Source organism: Mercenaria mercenaria, chromosome 5 (genome assembly GCF_021730395.1).
Source record: "Mercenaria mercenaria strain notata chromosome 5, MADL_Memer_1, whole genome shotgun sequence".
NCBI classification, from domain to species: Eukaryota; Metazoa; Mollusca; class Bivalvia; order Venerida; family Veneridae; genus Mercenaria; species Mercenaria mercenaria.
The window spans coordinates 86,835,308-86,859,194 of NC_069365.1; the positions used below are offsets into that span (position 1 = coordinate 86,835,308).

Consider the following 23,887-nt stretch of genomic DNA (forward strand, 5'->3'; position numbering starts at 1 on the left):
CTGTCACAATTCAAATCAGTGTTATAGGGATCGTTTTCCCCTGGTGTAGTCTTTGATAGTAAATAACTATTTCAAGCTTTATTTGACTTTATCAAAAACTTTTACCAACGGCGACGCCCAGGCGAGTGCAATAGCTCTACTTTTTCTTCGAAAAGTCGAGCTAAAACAAGAAAGAGACAACCACTAAATACGAGAAAATCCAAGTGCATTACAACTCCAGAATCTGTTCTCTGACTTTCCGCTAAATGGCCACCAAGGTTATGAAATATTTAGGATCATAATAAGAATATTTTTGTAGAATTTTTTTTATCAATAATAAAAATAAATTATTCAGAGAAGATCTCAAGACCTTCTTCACATTATACTTGTTAGGTGGACGCATTCAACTGAAATATTTAGCCAAGTAAATATTCTGATGTTGATTAATATGCATAGAAGTGTCGGAAAAGACTTTAGCAGATGACAGATGGCAAAAATTTGCAAATGCACTTAGAGTTGCTATACCAAGCATTATTTTAACCTTGACCTTGCAATGTTCATAAATACAAAAATTTCTGGCAAATATTCTGAAGGTGAAAATAAATCATTTTGCCATGTTTTACACGTGCAATTAATTCTTTTTGTCACTGCTGAGATCTAATTATGGAAACACATCATTTTCACTACTGAAGCAGAAATGTTCACTTGTATCAGTCTGTACCCATGAAGGAGAGAGAGAGAGGAAAAGAATAAAAACTTTTATTAAAGACCCATCACAGAAGAAGTCAGCTCCGTTTTCCACATGGAATTCATTTTCTGATGTTACAGTTACACAAAATGACTGCTGGACAATAAAAGGCAACTTCCTTTTTCGTTTTCGCAAAATTTTTTTCAGCGAATCTTTTTAAAAAATAATTATCTTATAATGTAGAAACAATGGTTTAAACTATTAAATAAACTACATATCAAATACTAAGTCCTTGCCTCCTAGATGTCACAATCAATTTGTAACTTGTGAAAACAAGGTAAGTACCAGTATTTCAAATCTCTAACGTTATCCATGCATGATTCACATCAGGAACACATTTCTCAAACAATGGGTCTTAAACTAACCTGAGGATCTAGTAGCCTCGAGAAGTCTGGCACCAGGTAGAATTTAAGACCGTCTGATGCGCCCTCTAGCGTGACACCGCGGATCAGCAGGATGAACATCAAAATGTAAGGGCTGGTAGCGGTGAAATACATAACCTACAAGAGTGGTAGCTGGATATAGCAAAGGAAACCATAGCGGAAGGTTTTGTTGAATGAATGATCTCATTCAAACATTCAATTACATATAAAAGTTAAACTTTATGAAATACTTACAAATCTTTAAAGAAGACTTACTATTTTTAGAAAATGTAAGCAAAGAAATGAAAAATGGTAATATTAAAACACAATTTACTATGAAAGAAGTAAAGAAAGTTAGATTATAAACTTTTTTACTAGCTCTAAAATATTAATCTCTAAGTTTAAACTCGAAAACCGTTTATACTCATATAAAGAGTGGTTTCCGCTTTAATGAGAAGATCTGAAAAGTATAAATACATATTTTTGTTTACAAAATGAATGCTTATCCACACCCATTTTCAAAAACCACGTATTTTCGTTATGTGATCATAGACAGTTACACTTCAGGAATTTTTCGAAAAAATGCCAACTATTGCGTGGCTCAGGAGAAGAAAAAATTGTCATATATATTTTGGAATTTAGATTTTTTTCTCAAAACCTGACTTCTTTAAAAAAGATGTTCAAATGAGTGTGTCTATAGCATTGAGACAGGTAACTAAAAATGCAATCTGTTTAATGCATGAAATGCATTCTTTGTCCAACGCTGAACGTCTGTACTCAAAAGTACAGAAAATCCAGTTGTCCTTGAACAAAATAAAGATCGCATTAGTAGGTCACAGTATCATATTGTACAGGAAGGGTGATAAAGGGACTTGATTTTGAATGCAGCCATTTCAGGCCAAATCAAAATTTCCTTTTCGTCAGCCAAATGACTAATATTTTTTAATTTTTTTCCTTCTTCTCTGGGAACCTCTATATTTCCACTCAGGCGCTACATGTTTTTACATGTGTTTGTGTGATATCGGGATGATTTTTTTGTGAAAGTGTTACATTTTTGTACACGTGTTTGCCCTTTTCTTTAAGATCACCTTTCCGGAGCTTCTTATTCCCTTCCAGATGCAGAAATAGACAACGATCCAGGCTAGGAGAAGGCAAAGACATAGGTCCCATTTGATGATACCCGGCTCACCAACGCCGTCAGAGAGTCGTAGCACTTTACGCCTGTAATTTGGGACGTTATAAAGGAGTAAGCATAATGTTTGTCAGTTCTAGAATACCCTTTGATGTGTTTTTTTTTTGTTTCAATATAGATCTAATTCTTACAAAAACCATTTGATTTAACTATCATACATAAAATGCATATTCAGGACATACATTGTGTATAAATATGGACGAACAAAACAAAGGAAGACAGATGTAAAGCATCGTTACTTTGACTAGACTACTTTCTCTTATTATTTACAACATACAAGTACATTGTTCCATTATAAAAATACCCTCATTCTTGCGAATAAGTCGTACACTTGCATCATTAAATGCCATATGTTAACGTTAGGTATTTGTAAATCACGTCCCATGTTATGATAGAAACATTTGTTCACATTCAAACTGTCTTATATATGCAAGTAAATCTTCATAAAATAACAAATGCGTCATGTTAAATAACCTGCATTTATATCTATCAAAAACTACAATCACAAATTTCATGCAAGAAGTACAAATGTGTAAACATTTTTGTAATTCTTTAACCATAGTACCAGTAACCTCATGCAACTCTATTCAATCTTAATATAACAATGAATTGAGGCAGTGCATGCATGGGATTTTACAACAAAGCCATCGTTTAGTTTTAACCGGTTTTATAACACACATGTGCAAAAATTTAAACCGTTTTAATGACGTTTGAATTTTAGTTTTAACATTTTAAGGTGTTAAGCCTTTGAATGGTCCCTGCAAGAAATAAAAACCATGTTAGTGATATAAATCACGTCCACCTGAAATTAACAAAAGCGCATTAGTGTGATAGCAGGTTTAAAATGCAACATATGCACGAAGTCATATAATCCGACCCATAGATGGAGAAACAAAAGCCCACCTCCCAGAACTAATTCTCTGAATATCACCTGGCAGAGACTTTAAGGTTATTGTTTCGTGATTGTGTTTTTATAGTTTTCTTTCATTATTCAGTTTTTGGAATCGTGTTTCCCCTTTGTTTCAAGTTTGACAGGAAAACTTTGCTCTGGTTAAACATGTATTCTATCTGCCATAGAAACGTAGATTCGGTGAGATGGTATGTAAATGGATTCTTATTAAAAGAATGTGCCCCATGCGTTCGACTTTAGTAAAACCTCAATAACACATTCTGAACTTGCTTCTTTAATCAAACGCGGAAGCATTATTAAAGCAGCCATAAACATTGGAAGGTCTGGAATGTGAATAAATGTAACGTATTAAATACCGACAAGTGTCTAATTTCATTACCATACCACCCGAATAAAAACAAGAAATAGAATTCTACATTGAATAATGACAAAAACTGACACTGTTTACAATACAGTTATTTTTATTTCACTCGACACATAACTGTGTCATTATTTTTCCATATGACACTTGTCTTATAATGTTATTTGTTGCTAGTGTCACTTCCAATGTAGAATATGAACACCAATCCCGCTGTCGAACAGGTTCGGATATAAAAAATAAATATACATATAAAGGGATGAAGATAAACATATGTTTGAAAGTCAAATATGTATAATGAATTATGTATACAATTTTAAAAATAAAACTAAGAAAGTACAAGTGAAATACGTACTCCCAGTATTCTGTTACAGGATCCGTAATCCTGACTGAGATGGTTTCAGTGACATTGGATGTTACTGCTGTTAGAGAGGAGACAGTTGACGCAATCACTGATGAATTGTAGGTCATGGTCGAGGTCTCCGTGGCATTGTTTATAGATTTCGAATACTGACGGTGATCCACGTGGCAGTCGGGCGTGTTCCATTCGTTGTCGCAGTTAGACCAAGGTAGAACAGACGTGAATGACGAGAACAGATAGTAAAACGCCCAGGTCAAGATGATGTTGTATTCGCAGTTGAGAAGAAAGACAACAACTGCACACGCATACCCAATTCCTGAAAAACCGGAAATAAGTACTATTTCTCTGAATTAAGGACATAACAAACCGCTATACACATTTTGTGTGTATATACTGCTGTCGTCTAGAAATATGCTTTTTTCGAGGTCTTATTTAGTCGAAAATATATTAATTAGAGAAGAAAGGTCATCAATGGTTATACGAAACTAAAATAGTAGCTGACACCAGCTCGGTGTAAACTTACAAATACCTTGGATAAATTATAGTTTCAAATGGCATGAAATTAAAGACACAAGTTCGTTTGTGTCACAATATAACTGACAAAACACTGTTTTGATCTATGAAATAGTCATATACGGTTCTGATATAGATGAAAAAGTCAACACTGAAGATGCATAAAGGGCAAAGCAAACATTTGAAACTGTAACATACTTAGCTAAGCAATTATTCCAGTTTTTTTTTTCGTGAAATTGGGGCCAGATCTTTCACATCCTTCACAACATTCAGACATTAATTGCTCAAGAGATACTTCAAGGACAAAGATTATGCTACTAATCTTAAAATAGAAGGAAATCTTCCTCGTAGATCTTTCACCTTCACAAGTAAACTACGATAGAGATACTTCAAGGACGAATATAATGCTACTGCCCTACATTACCTTCAGACATAAGCTAATCAAAATGTATTTCACGCCAAAATATGATGTCACTTACCTTGAAAGAGAGGGCAAATCTTCCATGTCCCTATACCACCTTCAGACATAAACTGCCCCAGAGATACTTCAAGGAAGAACATTGGGATGCCCCCAAACAGAACGGCGATGAAGTAAGGTATAAGAAATGCACCTGTAACGGAACGAAGAAAACGTCATTGATTTGATTTTATCTTTTATCACATGTTTGACGTCGCGGGGGTGTAATAAAGTCATTAAATGAAAACGATAATACTAGTACACTAGTGTAATAAAGCTTTGACGTCGACGTCGTTTATAGTAAAGGAGACGTTGGTCAAATTGACTTGTTTATATAGTAAAAGAAAGTAGAATTTTTAATGTTTCGACAGGAAAGGCTAACATGTGATAAAAATATCAAAAAGAATATTACATTTGTGACTTTCCACACTGAATTTATTAAACTCGTTGAATACAATTGATAAAATGCTTTATTATTTTATTCAACTCGTTTAATAAATTCAATATGAAAAGACACTCATGTAATATCCTCTATATCTGAAACTGTAGGCTTAAAATATATTTATAGAATATGTACGAACTTTGGAATAAAGAAATCAGAAAAATATGTTTGTAACATAACAGACGGAACAAGACAGTAGATCTACAAAAACTTGACCTGAAACGAAAACTTCAAGAGAATCTACAATCAATGTACTGTCTAAGAAATATGGGACTGAAGAAGCCAAAAACTATAGAAAAACAATCTAGTAGGAACAGCAAATCGATACCGTAGCTATCTTTGATACAGAAACATCTTAGTTTGATAAGACGTTGTATCAACATTGTGTACACTACGGTACACTACGGTAGTCGCACTGACGGAAAGAGTGACGTCACGCTCTATGTATAGAACGGCTGTATCAAAGCTTTACTGAGTTGAAGTCCAATCGAGAGTAACAACCAGCTTCCAAAGGGAGATGAAGGAAATGGAGGGGATATATATTTCATTGGATGGGATAAGTACTTTATTGGAGGGATCTGTATTTTATTGGATGGGATATGATTTTTTTACTGGAGGGGATATGTATTTTATTGGATGGGATAAGTACATTACTGGAGGGGATATGTATTTTATTGGATGGGATAAGTACTTTATTGGAGGAGATATGTATTTTATTGGTGGGATACGACCTTTAATGGAGGGGATCTGTATTTTATTGGATGGTATATGATTTTTTTACTGGAGGGGATCTTTATTTTATTGGATGGGATAAGTACTTTACTGGAGGGGATATGTATTTTATTGGATGGGATAAGTACATTACTGGAGGGGATCTGTATTTTATTGGATGGGATAAGTACTTTATTGGAGGGGATCTGTATTTTATTGGATGGGATACGACCTTTAATGGAGGGGATCTGTATTTTATTGGATGGGATAAGTATTTAATTGGAGGGGATCATTACTTTATTAAATGGGATATGTTTTTTATTAAATGGGATATGTACTGTATTAGAGGGATATGTTCTTCTTTGGCAGGGGATATGTTCTATCGTTAAGGAATATGTTTTTTGAGGGGTTGTGTACTTTATTGGATATGACACGTACTTTATTGGAGGTTTTTCTTTGTCATAAAATCAAGGTAGTAGGCCTATATTTCATGCTCATGAAAGTTATGTACAGTTTGTTCGTGGTAAAAGTGTTTATGTTCCTGACAGAGGCGTGGAATTTTCCTCCAATCTTTGAAATGTCATTTCTGAATTTATCTTTCTACAAGCAAGAACAAACAGATACCAGACGATGTAACAGTAACTAGACTGTGTTTGCACCTGATGCTACACAATGTTTACATACAAAGTTTACGTAAATGTGCACCGAACGATATACTTGAGGATCTATTACAACGAAGCTGTATTATTCGAAAGAAAGCTCACTATCTAACTTTTCGTCTGACACCAAAAACGAAACATATAGATATTACTTTGTTGTGTTTCCGTATTAATCGACAGTTTAATCACTTCATAAGCAGTATCTTTCAAGGGCTGTTGGGTCAGTAAGGATGCATGAATCTGTGCGTTTTGTTTAATGTTTTCCCTGGGGTTCCTGTACATGTATAAATCTGCGACGCAGACATAACTTATTGACAATCCATGATTGTTCAGTTTTACAAATTTTGTTATAGGCAGCAAGGTATATTCATTGTATTAGTAATTGCATACTAGACAGGTTTAGTTCAATGGGTCCTGCGAAAGCGTTGTCTTTTTTTATATAAAAACAATTACACTTCAACCATATGCATTGCAATAACAGCTGGATGGCTTCCTCACATGAAGCAATCTACGCCTATGAGGTTCGAACCCACATCGGTGATGAAGTCATGCAGATATCTTAACCGCTCAGACATGGAGGCCCATACTTTTATTTGTTGTAGAGAAATATAACCAACCAATTTCCCAATGACCTCTTATCTGCTTTGCAACGATCATTAATTCTTGTAGGCATCTTATTTATTTTGTAGAGATGTCCTGTTCCACTGGAACTAATGCTTTCGTTCTGTTTTGCAGCGATGACTTACACCAAAAAAGCTGTGGGTCATTTACTTTTTTTACATGTAGGCCCACCTTAACGTCCAATGAATGGTAGATTTCTATAAAACAGACAGTTCAATCAATCTTTTCTTTTTTTTGTTATAGTCTGAATGACCTATAGGTCAGTGACCCCCTGGGACTTTTATGTTGGAAGTGATGTTGTTTACCAACAAAAAGCAACTTGTCAGTCATGGCTATACAACAATATTATCAATCATCTAACAAATATTCAATTTTCTAAACCCAATTTTTATTCAAATATACAAAAAGCATCAATTACCGGTAAAAAAGAATGCTGAATAAATTACCATAATTGCAAGTAAAGTATATTGTAAAAACTTTCCAAAACTAGATGGATATTGGTGATGCGGTTTGTTGATATTGGTTAAACTATGCAGTAACGTCATATCGGAAATTTCCACTCGGCTTGCGAGCTAAAATGCATAGTATAGCCGTACTGTTATACATTTTAGATGAGATATTTGTTTGTTTCAGTGCAAGGTCGATATAAGTAATCAAAGTTCTTGTAAAAAAGTAGGACAAAGACGTTGATACTGTCGAAGAAAATGGAAAATATACAATGCTAAAGCGGTGTGGATCAGTTGGCACTTCTTGCTCGGCGGTTTCGTCTGTCAATATGACATTAAATAGCTAGCTTTATATACTGTATTCATGTGAAGACAGCCTTACTTTACAGCGACCTATTGCTTGCATTTGAAATTCTAATTCGTTAGTTCACATACAACATTAGACTGGCATCAGTCGTTAGAGTCCTTCAAAACAAATATCTCTACTATAAAACCCAATAGCACCTTCTCGAAAAATTTACAATATCTCTTATCTCTGACTCTGTTGAGATGAGCGTAGAGAGAAAATGGTTTTCTGAGAAAATATAAGTGTCAGTATGAAGAAAGAAATTAAGATTATTACAGATTTTTTGATCTCAACAGACTTTGTAAGTCTAATTCAACATCTGAGTGAGACTATCACACCAAACCGGAGAGCGCCGGTTCGAATCCCGTTGTGTCACTGTGTTAGAGACTAATAACATTCAAGCGCACAAACTGGTTTTACTTCTATTTACTCAAAACTCAAATCGTTTATTTTGTTTGTACAGTATACACCTTAACCGTTTTGTAAATACCGTAAACATAATTCACGTGATAAATGAGCGAATTTCAATGAATAAAATTTATTTATTTAATGCACAAACCAGTATAGAAAGATAATTTTGTAGCGTTAAATGTGGTTTTACGTTTAAATGAAAATGTGTTTAAGTAAAATATTGATGGCACTTTGATATAATAATATGCAAATAAAGTAAAGCTATTAAGCTGGTCTAAATGCGGATGAATAACTGCGTTAGGGGAGTTAAATACAGATCTTCGGGCAATATAGTTTAACTTTATACATTCACTTTAAAAGCAGACAAGTATTTTGCTGTTAAGAATGCACATATATGATTCAAAAGCACAAATAGACATAATAAACGATGTTTCAACAGAAGCTCTCTTGTCTTAGTTAAATACAAAAATGCGGGGGAAAAGGAAGTTGTGGGGAAGGTAAGAGCACATACACGTAACAAGGGAATGGATATAGACTGAGAATACCTTTCTTTACACACCACTCTTAAGATCAGATTAGGTTTAAAGAGAAACTGAGTTTTAGAAAAGTTAGAATGGGAAAATATTACAATTATTTTAACAAATTATTATAAACTTATTATGCTCCCCTTCGGAGACGGAGGGGTATGTCTTTAGGTCGGTTGTTCGGTCGGTCTGTCTGTATGTAGACCAATGCGTTTCCGGATGAGAACTCAAGAACGTTTGGGCTTAAGATCGTGAAAATTATTAGGGAGGTTGGCCATAACCAGCAAATTACCCCTATTGATTTTGAGATCAGTAGATCAAAGGTCAAGGTCACAGTGACCCAGAACAATTAAACGGTTTCCGAATGATAACTTAAGAACGCATCGGCCTAGGATCATGAAAGTTGATACAGGGAGGTTGGTCATGACCAGCAGATGATCCCTATAGATTTTGAGGTCAAAGGTCAAGGTCAGAGTGATCAGGACCAGTCAAATGGTTTCCGGATGATAACTCAAGAACACTTGGGCCTAAGATCATGAAAGTTGATAGGGATGTTAATCATGACCAGCAGATGACCCCTATAGATTTTGAGTTCAGTAGGTCAAAGGTCACAATGACCCGGAACAGTTGAACCGTTTCCGGACAGTAACTTGAGAACGCTTCAACCTAGGATCATGAAACTCGATAGAGAGGTTGATCATGATCAGTAGATGACACCTATTGATTTTGAGGTCAGTAGGTCAAAGGTCAAGGTCACAGTGACCCGTAACAGTTAAACGGTTTCCGGATGATAACTCAAGAACGCTTGGGCCTAGGATCACGAAACTTAATAGGGTGGTTGATCACGACCAACAGATTACCCCAATTATTTTAGAGGTCAATAGGTCAAAGGTCAAGGTCACATTGACCCAGAACAGTAGAACATTTGTGTACAGTGACCAAATAATTTTGTGTTAATTGTGCAATTACTGAATGCATCAAGGGGGCATTTCGTATTCTACGAGCTCTTGTTCTCATTGTTAACAAAGTTGTAACATGACTGGAAAAATAAAATTATTTGTCGTTATTAGTTTTTTTTTAATTTAAAATAGGCTTCTATCTTTTGCCTCGAAATGTCTACTTACAATTCATTTTTTGTAACCCTTCAAAGGACTTGAATTAGTGTTTAATCAACAGTTTATTGCATTGTAAATCTAAAAACCCGACACGAAAAATGTCCCAAAGGATGTGTTATATCATTTTAGTTTATTTACTTCCCAATCTCGGTCGCCCCCTTAACAATATCACTAATATATTAATTTAATAATGTCTGTTTTGCTTACATGAAAATATCAAAACAAATCTTGAAAGACTTAAACCTTTTTTGTTTGTAATCTGAAATGCATGTTTGCACAATGTTATCGTACAGGGATCAATGGTGTATCTGCAACTAACCTTGAGACCGACACAGGTTTTTTGTTAACAACGACAACAAACAAGTAATGCAATGCGTGTGGTTGATTAATTACTTCCTTGACGCAAATCTCGCTAGATTTTTAGGTTTTTGCTGCGGATAAACGTACTAGCAATGCATATTGATCTGTAAATATTATGTGGATTAAGTTGCACAGTGACTACCAGACTGGACCGCAATGCAAGCGAGTCGGGCTCGATTCTCCGTTACTGCTGATATCCCAACGAGCGTTCACTTGGATTGGTATTGTGTTCAGCAGTATCGGCCTTGACTGCTTGCTGGGTACGTAAATATGACAGTACATGACACAAGTTGTGGGCTCGGCCGGAAATAAATTACTGTTTTATGTGTACATTCCTCGTTGGGACTTTAATCTAATACCCCTCCAAAAAAAAAAAACTAACAAAAACTAACAGACTTTTTTAGGCAAAATGTATCACCTGCTCCTTGATTACACATTCTGAAAAAAACTTCTTACTATCTTTAATCTCTGTACCTGTCTAGACGAGATAAGAGCGAGAAAAAACAGATTTTTCTGAGGAAACAAATTTAATGTCGCTATGAAAAAAAACACGAATTATAGTGTTTAAAAGTTTGTTAGGATTGTTTGTTTTGGGTTTCGCGCCGTTATTCAACAGTTTTTCAGTATTGAATGTAACGACGGGTAGTTAACATAACCAGTTTTTTTCTGGAATCTGTACCAGTACAAACCAACTACCACCTTCCTCCCATGAATCCATGAATCATATGTGATTTGAGACACAATGTCTTTTATCAACACGGATAACGTATGCCATGTCCGAGGATCGAACTGGCGTCCTCGTAAAATACGTAGATCTGCGCTCACCGATCAAGTAATATGTAATGTTTATTTCTTTCTTCATACTGACACTGATATTTTCTCAGAAAACCATTTTCTTTACGTTAGAGTCAGAGTAGAGATACCGTAAATTTTTAAGTGCTATTAAAGAGGATTTTATTGAAGAGATATTTGTTTGACTGATGCTAGCCGGCAGACATCACCTGTGTTTATCTAGAACGACAACCAGTTCCTGGGCTTTGCTTACCTGTAGGTTGGAGGTGGGGTTGGGGGTGGGGGAGGGCATGAACTCTTGTATGTTTGTTTTCATAAAGGGAAGTAATAAAACAGTTAAATCATAAAATGTTGAACTTACTGATCAATAGCAGACAGAAATAACTTTTTACAACCTTAAGATTTAATGAACCAAAGATCAATCGTGTGTGTTGAAAAACAGACAAAGTGTGTGACGCAAGTTAAATGTAAAAATGGAAAAATAGCACGTGTTTTAACGATATTTCCCATCTGTTATTGATATCATCTTCTGCAATATGTTCAATGTGTTACCAGGGAAACATTTTCCAATCTCTTAATTGCTTTTACGTAATGCTTAAGAGGGCCTAGTGAATTTACTAGCGCACCCACTCAAAATAGTACTGTACAGAAATCAAATTCTTTGCCAAAATACAATGTTTAATGATCAAATAAGATGATTTGTTTTTGTCTTCATAACCCCGTCAATCAACAGCAATATTGATGTTTGATGTTATCTAGTATATATAACGGAACGCAAATTTCATTTCATATAAAAAGGTAGATGAAGTAATAAAGTATGATCGTTCTAAATGATTCATATGGAGTTCTAAAATGCGGAATAAGCAAATATTATGCGGATTTATGCGAAGAAGGTTTTGTGTACTTGATTACATACTTGATTTATATACACATACTAGACAGATCTTTTTGTGATAATTTTCTCTGCTGAAAGCATTACATATGAGCCGCACCATGAGAAAACCAACATAGTGCATTTGCGACCAGCATGGATCCTGACCAGACTGCGCATCTGCGCAGTCTGTTCAGGATTCATGCTGTTCACTTTCAAAGCCTATTGCAATTAAAGAAACCGTTAGCGAACAGCACGGATCCAGACCAGACTGCGCGGATGCACAGGCTGGTCTGGATCCATGCTGGTCGCAAACGCACTACGTTGGTTCTCTCATGGCGCGGCTCATATACTTATTACCGTAAGTCTTGAAGAGGCTGCATCGATTTTTAAAACAAAACAAGCTTTGAGAAATCTTCCCTGGAACAGATCGATATTGCAAGACGTCTGATCCAGACAACATTAGTAATTGGGTTTTCTCTGTTTTCAGATAAGGTCACTTTGGTTCTTTCAAGACTTCGTTGTAAGTCAGTATATCTTGGCCTACTACCAGTAACCATCAAACGTACATCCTCCCATCCCCCGAGACATTTTATATACTTAATAGAATATGTATACCTTGACATATGGAACACAAAGCAATATGAACCATATTTTATTACAGTAAAATATTTATCAACAATATCACTTTCATCTTGGCAAATTTTCCCCCCTATATTAACGGTTACTGCGCGATTTCCCGTTTTTAATGAACACAGTCATACTTATATCCATAAAACGGAAAAAAGAATTTACCATTGTTATTTAAAGAATGTCTTTGGGGAATTTCTATTTGTATCAATGTATCTGTAATATTGCGTTTTAAAAATAAACATATGAACACGTTTGGCAAATTGTCCTTGAATATCATGTGCCTTGAGCGTGTTTTGAATATTTTGAATTAGTTTAGTTTTTAACGTTTAAGGTTACAAACTGACATCAATATTAGGAACACTTTGTTTCAACTAAGAATCATAAATGACTAAAACGCGCATTAAACCCATAAACCCAATTCAGATAGTTCCAAAATGAATTATCTTTTGACATCATATCAAATAATTTAACGAACTGAAACAAAAAATTACAAAAGCCCGTCAGCTTAAAATTCAGTCATATATAACATGCGTAAATATCGAGTAATCAATGAAAAAAAGTAGATATGTTTGTTTCTTAAGAACTAGTCGACTGCATTAAAGCGACCAGCTCAATCCATTGTTAGTTATAATACACCAACCTTGATCTTTAAACCATTTCTTCATTGTACACTGGAAATACTCCGTATACCATTTGATACAAAGAAAATTTATTTAAAGCCGTGGGACTATTGTTTATTTCCCCCAAAAATAAGCTTTTGACAATGCCCAGTCTAAAGGCAATAAGGCGTTTAATAACCGACTTAACATGTCTTAAGAATTTAATGCAGGATCGTTTTGACGACAATATAAATATAAATATATAAAGCAGTCTGACCGAAAAAAAATGAAATCCCGTGTAGTTTGACCTCATAAAGCCTGACCGCAAAAAAGCGACAATGAAATGTTAAAATGTGACGGAAGTAGAACTAATCTAGTCGCTATTTAAACCAATGTTATTTTTACATTTTACAATTTACACATGAAAGAATGTAAGCTGCCACATTAAAACACACCATGTTGTACAGATTTCTCAAAGATCTCCTAAAATGCCTTAAGAAATTACGCAACAAACGTAAAACATGTAAGTTGAAAAAAAAATACCATTTAATCTCTAAGTTTAAAAATACGCGAGTTCGTGTTTTTTTTCATCACCATGCAACAGAAAGCCGAGTACTCTTTTGTTTCACACTTTGTGTACTGTATTTTAGGTATTTTAGACAACAAACCTGGAAACATGGAGACAAGAAAACAAACAATAAAACTATTTCGCCTTATACACATTAGCTGAACACGATCTGACGCAGATGTTGAAAATGCGCGGAGTAATCGTCTACATCAGTAACTGTTTATCTTTCTAATATCATAATTGCATCCGCGGATGCGCTGTCTGCCTAACTTAATGCTGGTGATAGTTTTAAACTAAATGCTAGGCATAAGCACAGGCACGAGTATCAGACCTGGAGGCACGTGAGTCGGACCTGGAGGCACGAGTATCAGACCTGAAGTCACGAGCATCGGATAAGGAGGACTTGAGTATCGAACCTGATGACACGAGAATCGGACCTGAAGGCACGAGTATCGAACCTGGAGGCACGAGAATCGGATATCGAGGACTTGAGTATCGGACTTGAAGGCATGATAATCGGACCTGGAGACATGAGTATCGGACCTGGAGACACGAGAATTGGATATGAAGGCACAAGTATCGGACCAGAAGGCACGAATATTGAACCTGGATGCACGTGTATCAGACCAGAGACACGAATATCGGACCTGAAGGCACGAATATCGGACACTGAGGTACGAGTATCGGATATGGAGGCATGACGCACGAGGCATGAATATTTTGACATGTTTATAGTTCTATAGGGTGTTACATAAATGTGCGTTTGCAGTATAAATATCTATTATGTATAGGGTGTTGCCCAGGTATAATATGAATTTAAATGGTAGGAAAATCAAATCGATTAAGCTCTTTGTCATTTTCACCTGAATCAAAATTTTCCCCGGTTCAACGCTCCGAATGAAGGTAAAGAAAAGAAGACTACTTCCACTACACGTCATATTCAAGGCTATAAACATACAGCAACAAAGAGCGTTTATATTCCTTTTAATTTTTCTGGACTGAAGTTTGTAAAAAAAAAAATGAAATGGCTTTAATTGCTTAGGTACTTTCATACGTAAACCATTTCTCAATCATGATAACATCTTATTCTTCCTTTTCAAAATATTACTTCCTTAAACACAAAAAGGAGAGAAAAATTTTGATGGAAATACCCGGTCACATTTAAGTTTAATCATGCAATTTCAAACATATATCCAAACAGTACACCTTACTTTTCTTCTGTCATAAATGTTCTATATATATATATATATATATATATATCGTACAGAGAATAGAACGATCTGTCATATATATCTATCAAATGAAATCAACAAGATGAATGCAACCGAAACGCGTCTGTTTGAAAAAAAAATCAACTTTTGATTAAACAATATATTGAAAGGTTGGTAGTATTTCAGTCGGCTTTACTGTCACTAATTTTCGACACATGAATTCAAAAACACTCTGAATAATAAGCTGCATGTTGATTAAGGTTACAACTTACAACAGAAAGCGTGAATATATCTAAGGTATGTCCAATCGCGAAAAAAAATAACGTGACGTGAAAATCACCTACAGCAGGTTGTCTGCTTTAAAGCTCATTGAACTATCAAAATTGTACTAACCTCCGCCATTTCTGTAACACAAGAATGGAAATCTCCAAACGTTTCCTAGACCCACTGAAAATCCTATACACGCCAGCAGGAAGTCTATTTTTCGCGACCACTGCTCGCGTTCGTGAACTTCCGGTTTCAAACCCTCGCTAGACAACGTGGCTGTGTCGGTTGGCGTAGAGGGTTCTAAGGGCTCCCGCTCATGACTGTAATCATCCTTACAAGCTTCTTTCATTTTTTCACTCGTTGCCATGGTTTCTGGAATCAAACGATCCAAAGTCAAGAAATTTTGAAACTACAGAAACAACAATACGTATTTCTATACTTTCTTTGAATAATCAATATCCCTTCTGTTACACAGTTTTCACACGTGGCATTTAAACTGATATGATATCTATTGTTTCTTCAGCTCTTTATAACTTTCAAATTAACATCATCTTTTTCATCCGCAACCGGCTGCCTTAAGCGATAATATATAATTGAAGCGGAAACAGCCTATACAAAAACACTATTTTATGATCAGGCGTTTGCATAATAAGGAAGATTTAACAAATTAAAAACAGATTTTGTTACTATCTGTTGCAAGGTTAAGGCCATTGAGAGGGTTGATTTTGTAGTGTCGAGAATTTCCTATTTGTTTTTAGTCATGACTATTTTTAAATGTACGCTTTCGTCTGACATTCTGTATGCATACAGATCCATTGAAAGCTTACAATGCAACGGAGATCTGTTCATCAGAAATAATGAAATATGCAACATGTCGCGTGCATCTAGCAACAGCTTAAGCCGAATTCCACTTTTCAGACACGTTCATTAAGTGGACTTCGTGATCCCGCAGGACAAAATGAGTGCCAGTACGGGAGACATGTTTACGGTCGCTACACGGCACTTAATGTGTCCTGTTTTAGAACATTTACACATTTTGACAACACAGATAAATTATACTCGGTCCTCGATTTCTATTGTTCTTTGGTTCTATGTTAGGAAACACTTAAAAGATTTGTATCAGATTTTGAAAACTTTAACGCATACATTTACACTCTGGGAACTACTCTTGTTAATCTTTCAGAGAATACTTTCTTCTATTAAATACTGTCAGACAAATCAAAGAGCGATAATCAGAACTCAACATCTTTATAACTTATACCACATGAAAGTTACATAGTTTAAGGTTCGTAGTTTATCTTGCATATGGGTCTTTCATCAGAAGAAGTGGTTAAGCAATCTACTGGTCAGAAATCAGAGCTTTACTTTTATCTCTAATATCTGTAAAATCAGACAAAATACACTATTATTATAAGTAGGTGAAAAACATCCGGGTAATGACCCTTGTATTGACACCGTGCATTAATTGGTGGTTTGACATGCCACTGCAGTTACCATACAATCCGCCTACACTGTAATAATGTGTATTACAAATATTACTTATATGACCCTTGGAAGGCGTCCAGCTATTGATATTGATTAGACAGAATGGATCAACCGGTGTTGTTATGTACATGTACATGAACAACAGAATGAGTGTTTGGGTTTAACGCCATTTTGCAACAGTTGTGTAACCTAGACTAGTCAATCTGCTAATTGCTAAAATGCATAATGTCAAATATTGACTGTCAAACGATAATTGTAAATTCTTAATTGCGAAATGCGAAACAATAAATGCCGAATGCTTATGGCTATGTGCTTATTCAAATAAAGAGTTTTATAAGCGAATAGTCATTAGCCTTTTTCATAACGTAACTTTTATTCAATAAAAACATCTTAACATTTAAGGGTAAACACTTTCCATCGTATATTCCCACGATCGGTAGAACATGTTTAATACTGCTTCAAATCAGACTGGTATTTTAAAATATTTCAAAGTTGCATTCATTACACAATTCATTATCTCAAAAGTTAAATAGCATTATTTATCATTTAGCAATAGCCAATAGATATTTAGCATTAAGTCTATGGCATACAGTATTTGGCAATGTATTTAACTTTATGTATCTGGCACTCAGCATTAAGTAATTGGCTTTAGCACTTTCATTTAGAATTTGGCAATTAATACCACGGCGAACCTGCCTTCCATAATCGAGCTCTTACACTGAATGTCAAGCATAATTTATTATATAAATATTGCCATCCATGATATATCGAGCTCTTACACTGAATGTTGAACATATTTCATTATATAAATATTGCAAGCAAATATGTCAATATCATACAGTGTCGATATTTCCCAGTTAAGTATAGCAAAGAGCGGCGTATGACTACATAAACATACCATACACCGGATATGAGTATTTAGTTTGTGTTTTATCTGAAACGGGAATCTTTTCTTCCTGAACAAGGCAAAAACAATGATATATCTCAATAGCTCATCAGTACAGAAAAAAAGTACATGTATTCAGAGTTTACTAAATGAAATTTTTAACACGCGACACTTCGCAAGTACAAACGACTTTGGCCACATCTTAATTTTAAATAGGTAGATAGGAATAATGATTAAACTGTGCATGTGCTTCTTAAAGACATAACGTCAAGGTTATGTAACAAGGGCAGCTGAAATGTACTTTGATGTAAAGCAGAGAATAATCCCCTTTGTAAAGAACCCATATGTATTAAAGAGTCTTTCTGCTGAAAATTATAAACTTTTTTACTTTACAAGTTTCTAATATGTTTTGTTATTGAAGCCTTTTAATCATAAAACAAATACGTTTTGCTAATGTAAACAAATTATGATATTTCTAGGATTAATAGACATAACTTAACTAAAAAGCATTAAATAGTACCAGCTTGTACGTAGGCTTTACATATGTTTTTTTATATATAGCTGGTAAGATAGAAATAGCCTGACATATGTAATGGAAATTTACCGAGCGTTATTGATTTTATCATATACATGTACAGTGTGTATCGATATTATACGTGCTTTCAACGATTTCATTTATTTCACCATGGTGCGGGAGAGAGGAAGGCAAGGGGGTTGTTGTAAGCTCAAACAGACGGAAAGAAATCTAAAGTAAATATAGATTCAGCTAGTTGTTCAACCAATGCGATGTGTCGAGTTCTTATTATAACCTATATATATCATAAAATATATTATATTCAATAACAATAGCTCGATCTATTGACTGCATGTCCGTGTTTACACTATTTACTTATCGATCGACATGTCATTCAATAAGTGTTTTATCACATAGCATCAGATTTATTTTAAGTACATTGTATTTGACTTATTTGTATTTGACTTATTAGTCATATAAACATGTGCTGAGTATAGCTAAGGCACATAGCACACATCATGGACGATATGTAAAAATAACAGATGCAGAAATGCCGTGTTAATGTCTAGTCAGCTAATGAGAACGAACACATCTACATAAATAACTGTGAAAGAACATCAGAGAGAAAAAAAATATTACACTCTTCGCACTAGGAGTTCAGGTGCCAAACACCGTTGTCAATGTCACCTTTCTCAAGGTCACGGTTTGTGAATACGTAATAATGTTAATAGCATTTAGGTTGTTGACTTCTATCAGCAACGTCTCACTAAATACAAACACTCCAACATTGAGCGCTTCTTACTTCAGTTTGCCCAGATAACTATAAACCCTGTGCATATCGTTCAAATTCAACAAGAATGATTCATTCAATGTTCAACGTTACCATAAATCCTAAACATACAAAAAGACTTCTTGCTCAAATTGGTCCGTGTGACAACTGAATGGTTTTACAAGTTTGTGGACAATTTGTTTTAACTGCAATGTTCAAGTTAGTGGGCAAATTGTTTTAAGTGCAATCTTCCACATTTAGTTTAGTTCATACTAATTCATTTCAGCTAAATCATGATTAATGTTGACCCTCTCGAGTCCGCTGCTTGGAAACAGATATTAGTGTCATATGACAGTCCCATGAACCCCGGGCTGAGCAGTCAACATGTCAACCACTAGTCCAGCGCTACCCTTAACGAAATACTAGCATATGTTTGGTCGTAATATCTATATGACGTCATCAATATCTATCTTATTTACGTTCTTGATTACTATAAAAAAAGTTTGAATTCGAACATAAGACCCTCCGAGTGCGAATTCTCAGCTTCATAAGTCTGACTTGCCAATACGATCAATCACTAAAGAGGAAAATTTCGACACTCCCACGAACTATCAAGGTCGGCAAATAAGCGTAAATAAACGTAAATAAACAATGGAAGTCGGTTTGTAGGTAGACCGCGTCATAACATTCCTAGGGAGTGCCTGAGAAAGAATTCTGTGATTTTCAGAAACAAATCATTGTCGACAATTGCCCTGAAATATTTAGTTATATATGTTGGGAAATATGTATACAATTGTTTGCTGCGCATTGCCAAAATTACTGACGGCGTGCCATATTTATTGTTTAAAGAATACATTTGCGTTTCCATGTGCAACAATTTCCTGAAAATATTTTAGGCTTATCAAATAAAGCTGCACAAACCGTGCCTATTTTCCGGAGTATGTTTCGACAAAAAATTCTTAGTGTTTTGCAGATGAACAGAAGTAAAATAATCGTTTTTTTATTTACCTTAATACTTAGTCTTCGTCTGCAAGCTTGTCGTCAATTTATAGTCCACTGATATTAATAGCTGTTTTGTAGAGACTGGGTGTCAAAGAACATTAACAGAAGAAGTTTGTTAATAAACAAATAATCTGGCCCTATCTGTACAATTTCGAAAGCAGAAAAAATACAAAATAAATACGAATGTGCGCAAGTAACAAATCAAACAGTTACAAAAAGTAAACAGAAGGAATATTCGTACAAATAAAACTTGTAAACCGCATATTTACATAAAATACAGACTAAATATATTTCTTTAAAAGTTCATTGAAATGGCTTTGAAGATTAATTTGACACAACTGTTCATTCGCCAGACGATCAAAGGTCAGGCCACAAATAAAGTTATATTTTATTCACAAAGCGGATTATTTGGATTTGGTAGGTACCTACCTAAGCGAATAATGACGGTAATCCAGATAAACTTTAATCTTAACGGCGACGACTTTTGATTTGGAGTTTTACGTAAAAAGGGCGATTATAATGGTATGAATCGAGCGGTCGAGAGTTTGATTCCAAGGCACAGAGTATGTTCTTCGTGACGATTTGACATGTCATTCGCAATCCGCTTTCGGTTCATGTTGGAATCTTGTCAGTTACTCGCGGATTTAAAGGTTAACTCTTTATTTCAGGTAATCTAGACAGGAATGATACTGTTACTACGTAATAAATTGATATGTGATTGATGCACATCTGTGAGTACAAGACATTCCTTCTTTTACATTATGGCGACTTTTCGTTGTGTACGATACTGTTTAAAGGTTAACAAAAGACGAGTGTACTGAAAGTTGGAACTAAGCCCTAAATCAAAATACTTAGGAAAAAGAAGGCTAACAAATAGTTATTCGCAAATCAAATTCACAAAATCCACTTAATATATTTTGGTGCATTCTAATCTATTTTAACCTGTATATACTTATTGTTTATTATTTGAGCATCTTGAATAAATAATGATAGGTTCTTGTTTTATGGTGCACTGAACATGTCAATAATTATTGTGGTTTTACGTTTCTTCGGATGACAAATTAAGCAGGTACACTGTATTTTAGGCTATAAATGGGTTATTTGAATTGCTTCAGTAAATAGATGTAATCGTGAAAGCTCGCCATTAAGTCAACGGAACTGTCATATATGGTTTCTTAATATAACTTTATAGGCAAACAAGAGCTGTCTCCATAGGATGACACATGCCCCCGATGGCACTTTGAATGAATAGTTATGGCCGATGTTAGAGTTTAGGACCTTTGACCTACGGAGCTGAGTCTTGCGCGCGACACGTCGTCTTACTGTGTCACACATTCATGCGTAGTTATTTGAAAATCAATCCATCGATGACAAAGATATGGACCGGACACGCCCATCAATGCACTATCCTTTAACGTCTAAGTGTGACCTTGACCTTTGAGCTACGGACCTGGGTCTTGCGTGCGACACGTCGTCTTACTGTGGTACACATTCATGCCAAGTTATTTGAAAATCCATCCATCGATGACAAAGATATGGACCGGACACGCCCATCAATGCACTATCCTTTAACGTCTAAGTGTGACCTTGACCTTTGAGCTACGGACCTGGGTCTTGCGCGCGACACGTCGTCTTACTGTGGTACACATTCATGCCAAGTTATTTGAAAATCCATCCATCGATGACAAAGATATGGACCGGACACGAAAATTGCGGACAGACTGACAGACCGACAGACAGACTGACAGACCGACAGACCGACAGACGGTTCAAAAACTATATGCCTCCCTTCGGGGGCATAAAAATAACATGAATGCATTTACACAATGGAAAATTACAAACTTTTGTGAGACGCCACAAATTCATACGAAATGGACTTAAACGTTCATGAAATGTGTGTGATTACCTCTCCTAAAATGAATTTGAATTTTCGAGATTTTATACGTCAACACCCTGCATGATCTTTTATATTCACAGAATTCAATAATAACTGCAAACCTTTTCTATTTTATTCATTGAAAATTACACGTGAAAGCCTTTGACTAAATGCAGGTTGCTCTATCAAAAGGATTATGTATTCAAAGAAGATCTCGCCGTTTGCAATGCATTCAACAATATTGTTTACACGGAACAGATCCTGTCTAAAATGCGTTAGTTCAAGGTAAAACGATTGGAACAGAACACGGTAAATTGATTAGAACAGACCAGAACGGATACACGATCCATTTTAGAAATGGCCAAAATGGCTCTTATTCTACACATATACACTAAACAGCACAACGTAAGTTTAAAACATATATTTTACACATATTGTCATAAACATGATAAATAAAGGTTAACATCGTCGAAAAATAAAAAATATTCATTAATCATGAGATTTCATACCGGCCTTACTTTTTTCCCTTGATCCCATCGGACAAATATTACATTGCCAAGATTTAATCATTTGATTCATAGCGTTTATGGCAAGCCAATTGTCCAATAATTACGTGAACCCTAGTTCAAGGTCGAAAAACTAGGATTAACGATCGATAAACTAGGTTTTTCGAACGTAAAACTAGGTTTTTCGAATACTAACCTATATTTTCGAGCGAAAACATAGGATAACGCCGTGAACCATAGTCCACGCTCGTAAATGTAGGTTTACGATTGTAAACCCCAGTTCACGGTCGTAAACATAGGTTCACGTTCGTAAACTATGGTTTACGAGCGTGAACCGGGGTTTACGAGCGTAAACATAGGATAACGATCGTAAACATAGGATAACGACCGAAACTCATAGTTCAATCGAGAAACCTAGTTTATCAAACGTAAACCATGGTTTACGGTCGATATATTAGGATTAAAGAATCAACAATGAATTTCGGGTGTGAACATGGGTTTACGGACATGAACCTATGTTTACGGACGTGAACCTATTTTACGAGCGTGAACCTAGTTTACGGCCGTGAACTAATTTTCGACTGTAACTTGTTTACAAACATGGCAACTGGTTATACGAAGCCGTGAAACTAGGTTTACGTCGATAAACAGGTTTTTGAACGTAAAACAGGTTTTTTCGAATACTAACCATTTTTTCGAGCGAAAACATAGGATAACATCGTAACCATAGTTCACGCTCTAAAGGGTTAGGTATCACGTTCGTAAACCCAAAGTTTACGGTGACGGGTTTAATACTTAAGGAAATAACGACCGAAATCATAGTTCAATCGGGAAACCTAGTTTATCAACGTAAACCATGGTTTACGGATTGATGTACTAGATTAAAGAATCAACTAAAATTTCGGGCCGAAACCTATGTTTACGGTCGTGAACCTATATTTACGAGCGTGAACCTAGGTTTACGGCCGTGAACTACAGTTTTACCTTCGTAAAACTGTGTTTACCTATTTGTAACAATATGGCAAGCCAGTTGTCCAATAATAACGTGAACTCTAGTTCACGGTCGAAAAACTAGGATTAACGATCGATAAACTAGGTTTTTCGAACGTAAAACTAGGTTTTTTCGAATACTAACCTATATTTTCGAGCGAAAACATAGGATAACGCCGTGAACCATAGTTCACGCTCGTAAATATAGGTTCACGATTGTAAACCCCAGTTCACGGTTGTATACATAGGTTCACGTTCGTAAACTATGGTTTACGAGCGTGAACCGGGGTTTACGAGCGTAAACATAGGATAACGATCGTAAACATAGGATAACGACCGAAACTCATAGTTCAATCGAGAAACCTAGTTTATCAAACGTAAACCATGGTTTACGGTCGATATA

General features: G+C 35.4%; 1 protein-coding gene across 2 annotated transcripts in view; it reads right to left on the reverse strand.

Moving 5' to 3' along the window:
- The window catches only part of LOC123557845 (sodium- and chloride-dependent taurine transporter-like), a 49,699-nt gene that overhangs the window by 20,080 nt on the left and 5,732 nt on the right, over positions 1-23,887 (reverse strand). For both annotated transcript variants that reach the window (XM_045349573.2, XM_045349572.2), the window contains exons 2-6: positions 15,583-15,828; positions 4,903-5,034; positions 3,905-4,226; positions 2,178-2,310; positions 1,093-1,227 (exon numbers count right to left, since the gene is read on the reverse strand). In XM_045349573.2, the coding sequence (XP_045205508.1) occupies positions 1,093-1,227; positions 2,178-2,310; positions 3,905-4,226; positions 4,903-5,034; positions 15,583-15,823 (963 nt within the window). In that variant the 5' untranslated portion in view covers positions 15,824-15,828. The remainder of the gene's footprint in view (positions 1-1,092; positions 1,228-2,177; positions 2,311-3,904; positions 4,227-4,902; positions 5,035-15,582; positions 15,829-23,887) is intronic.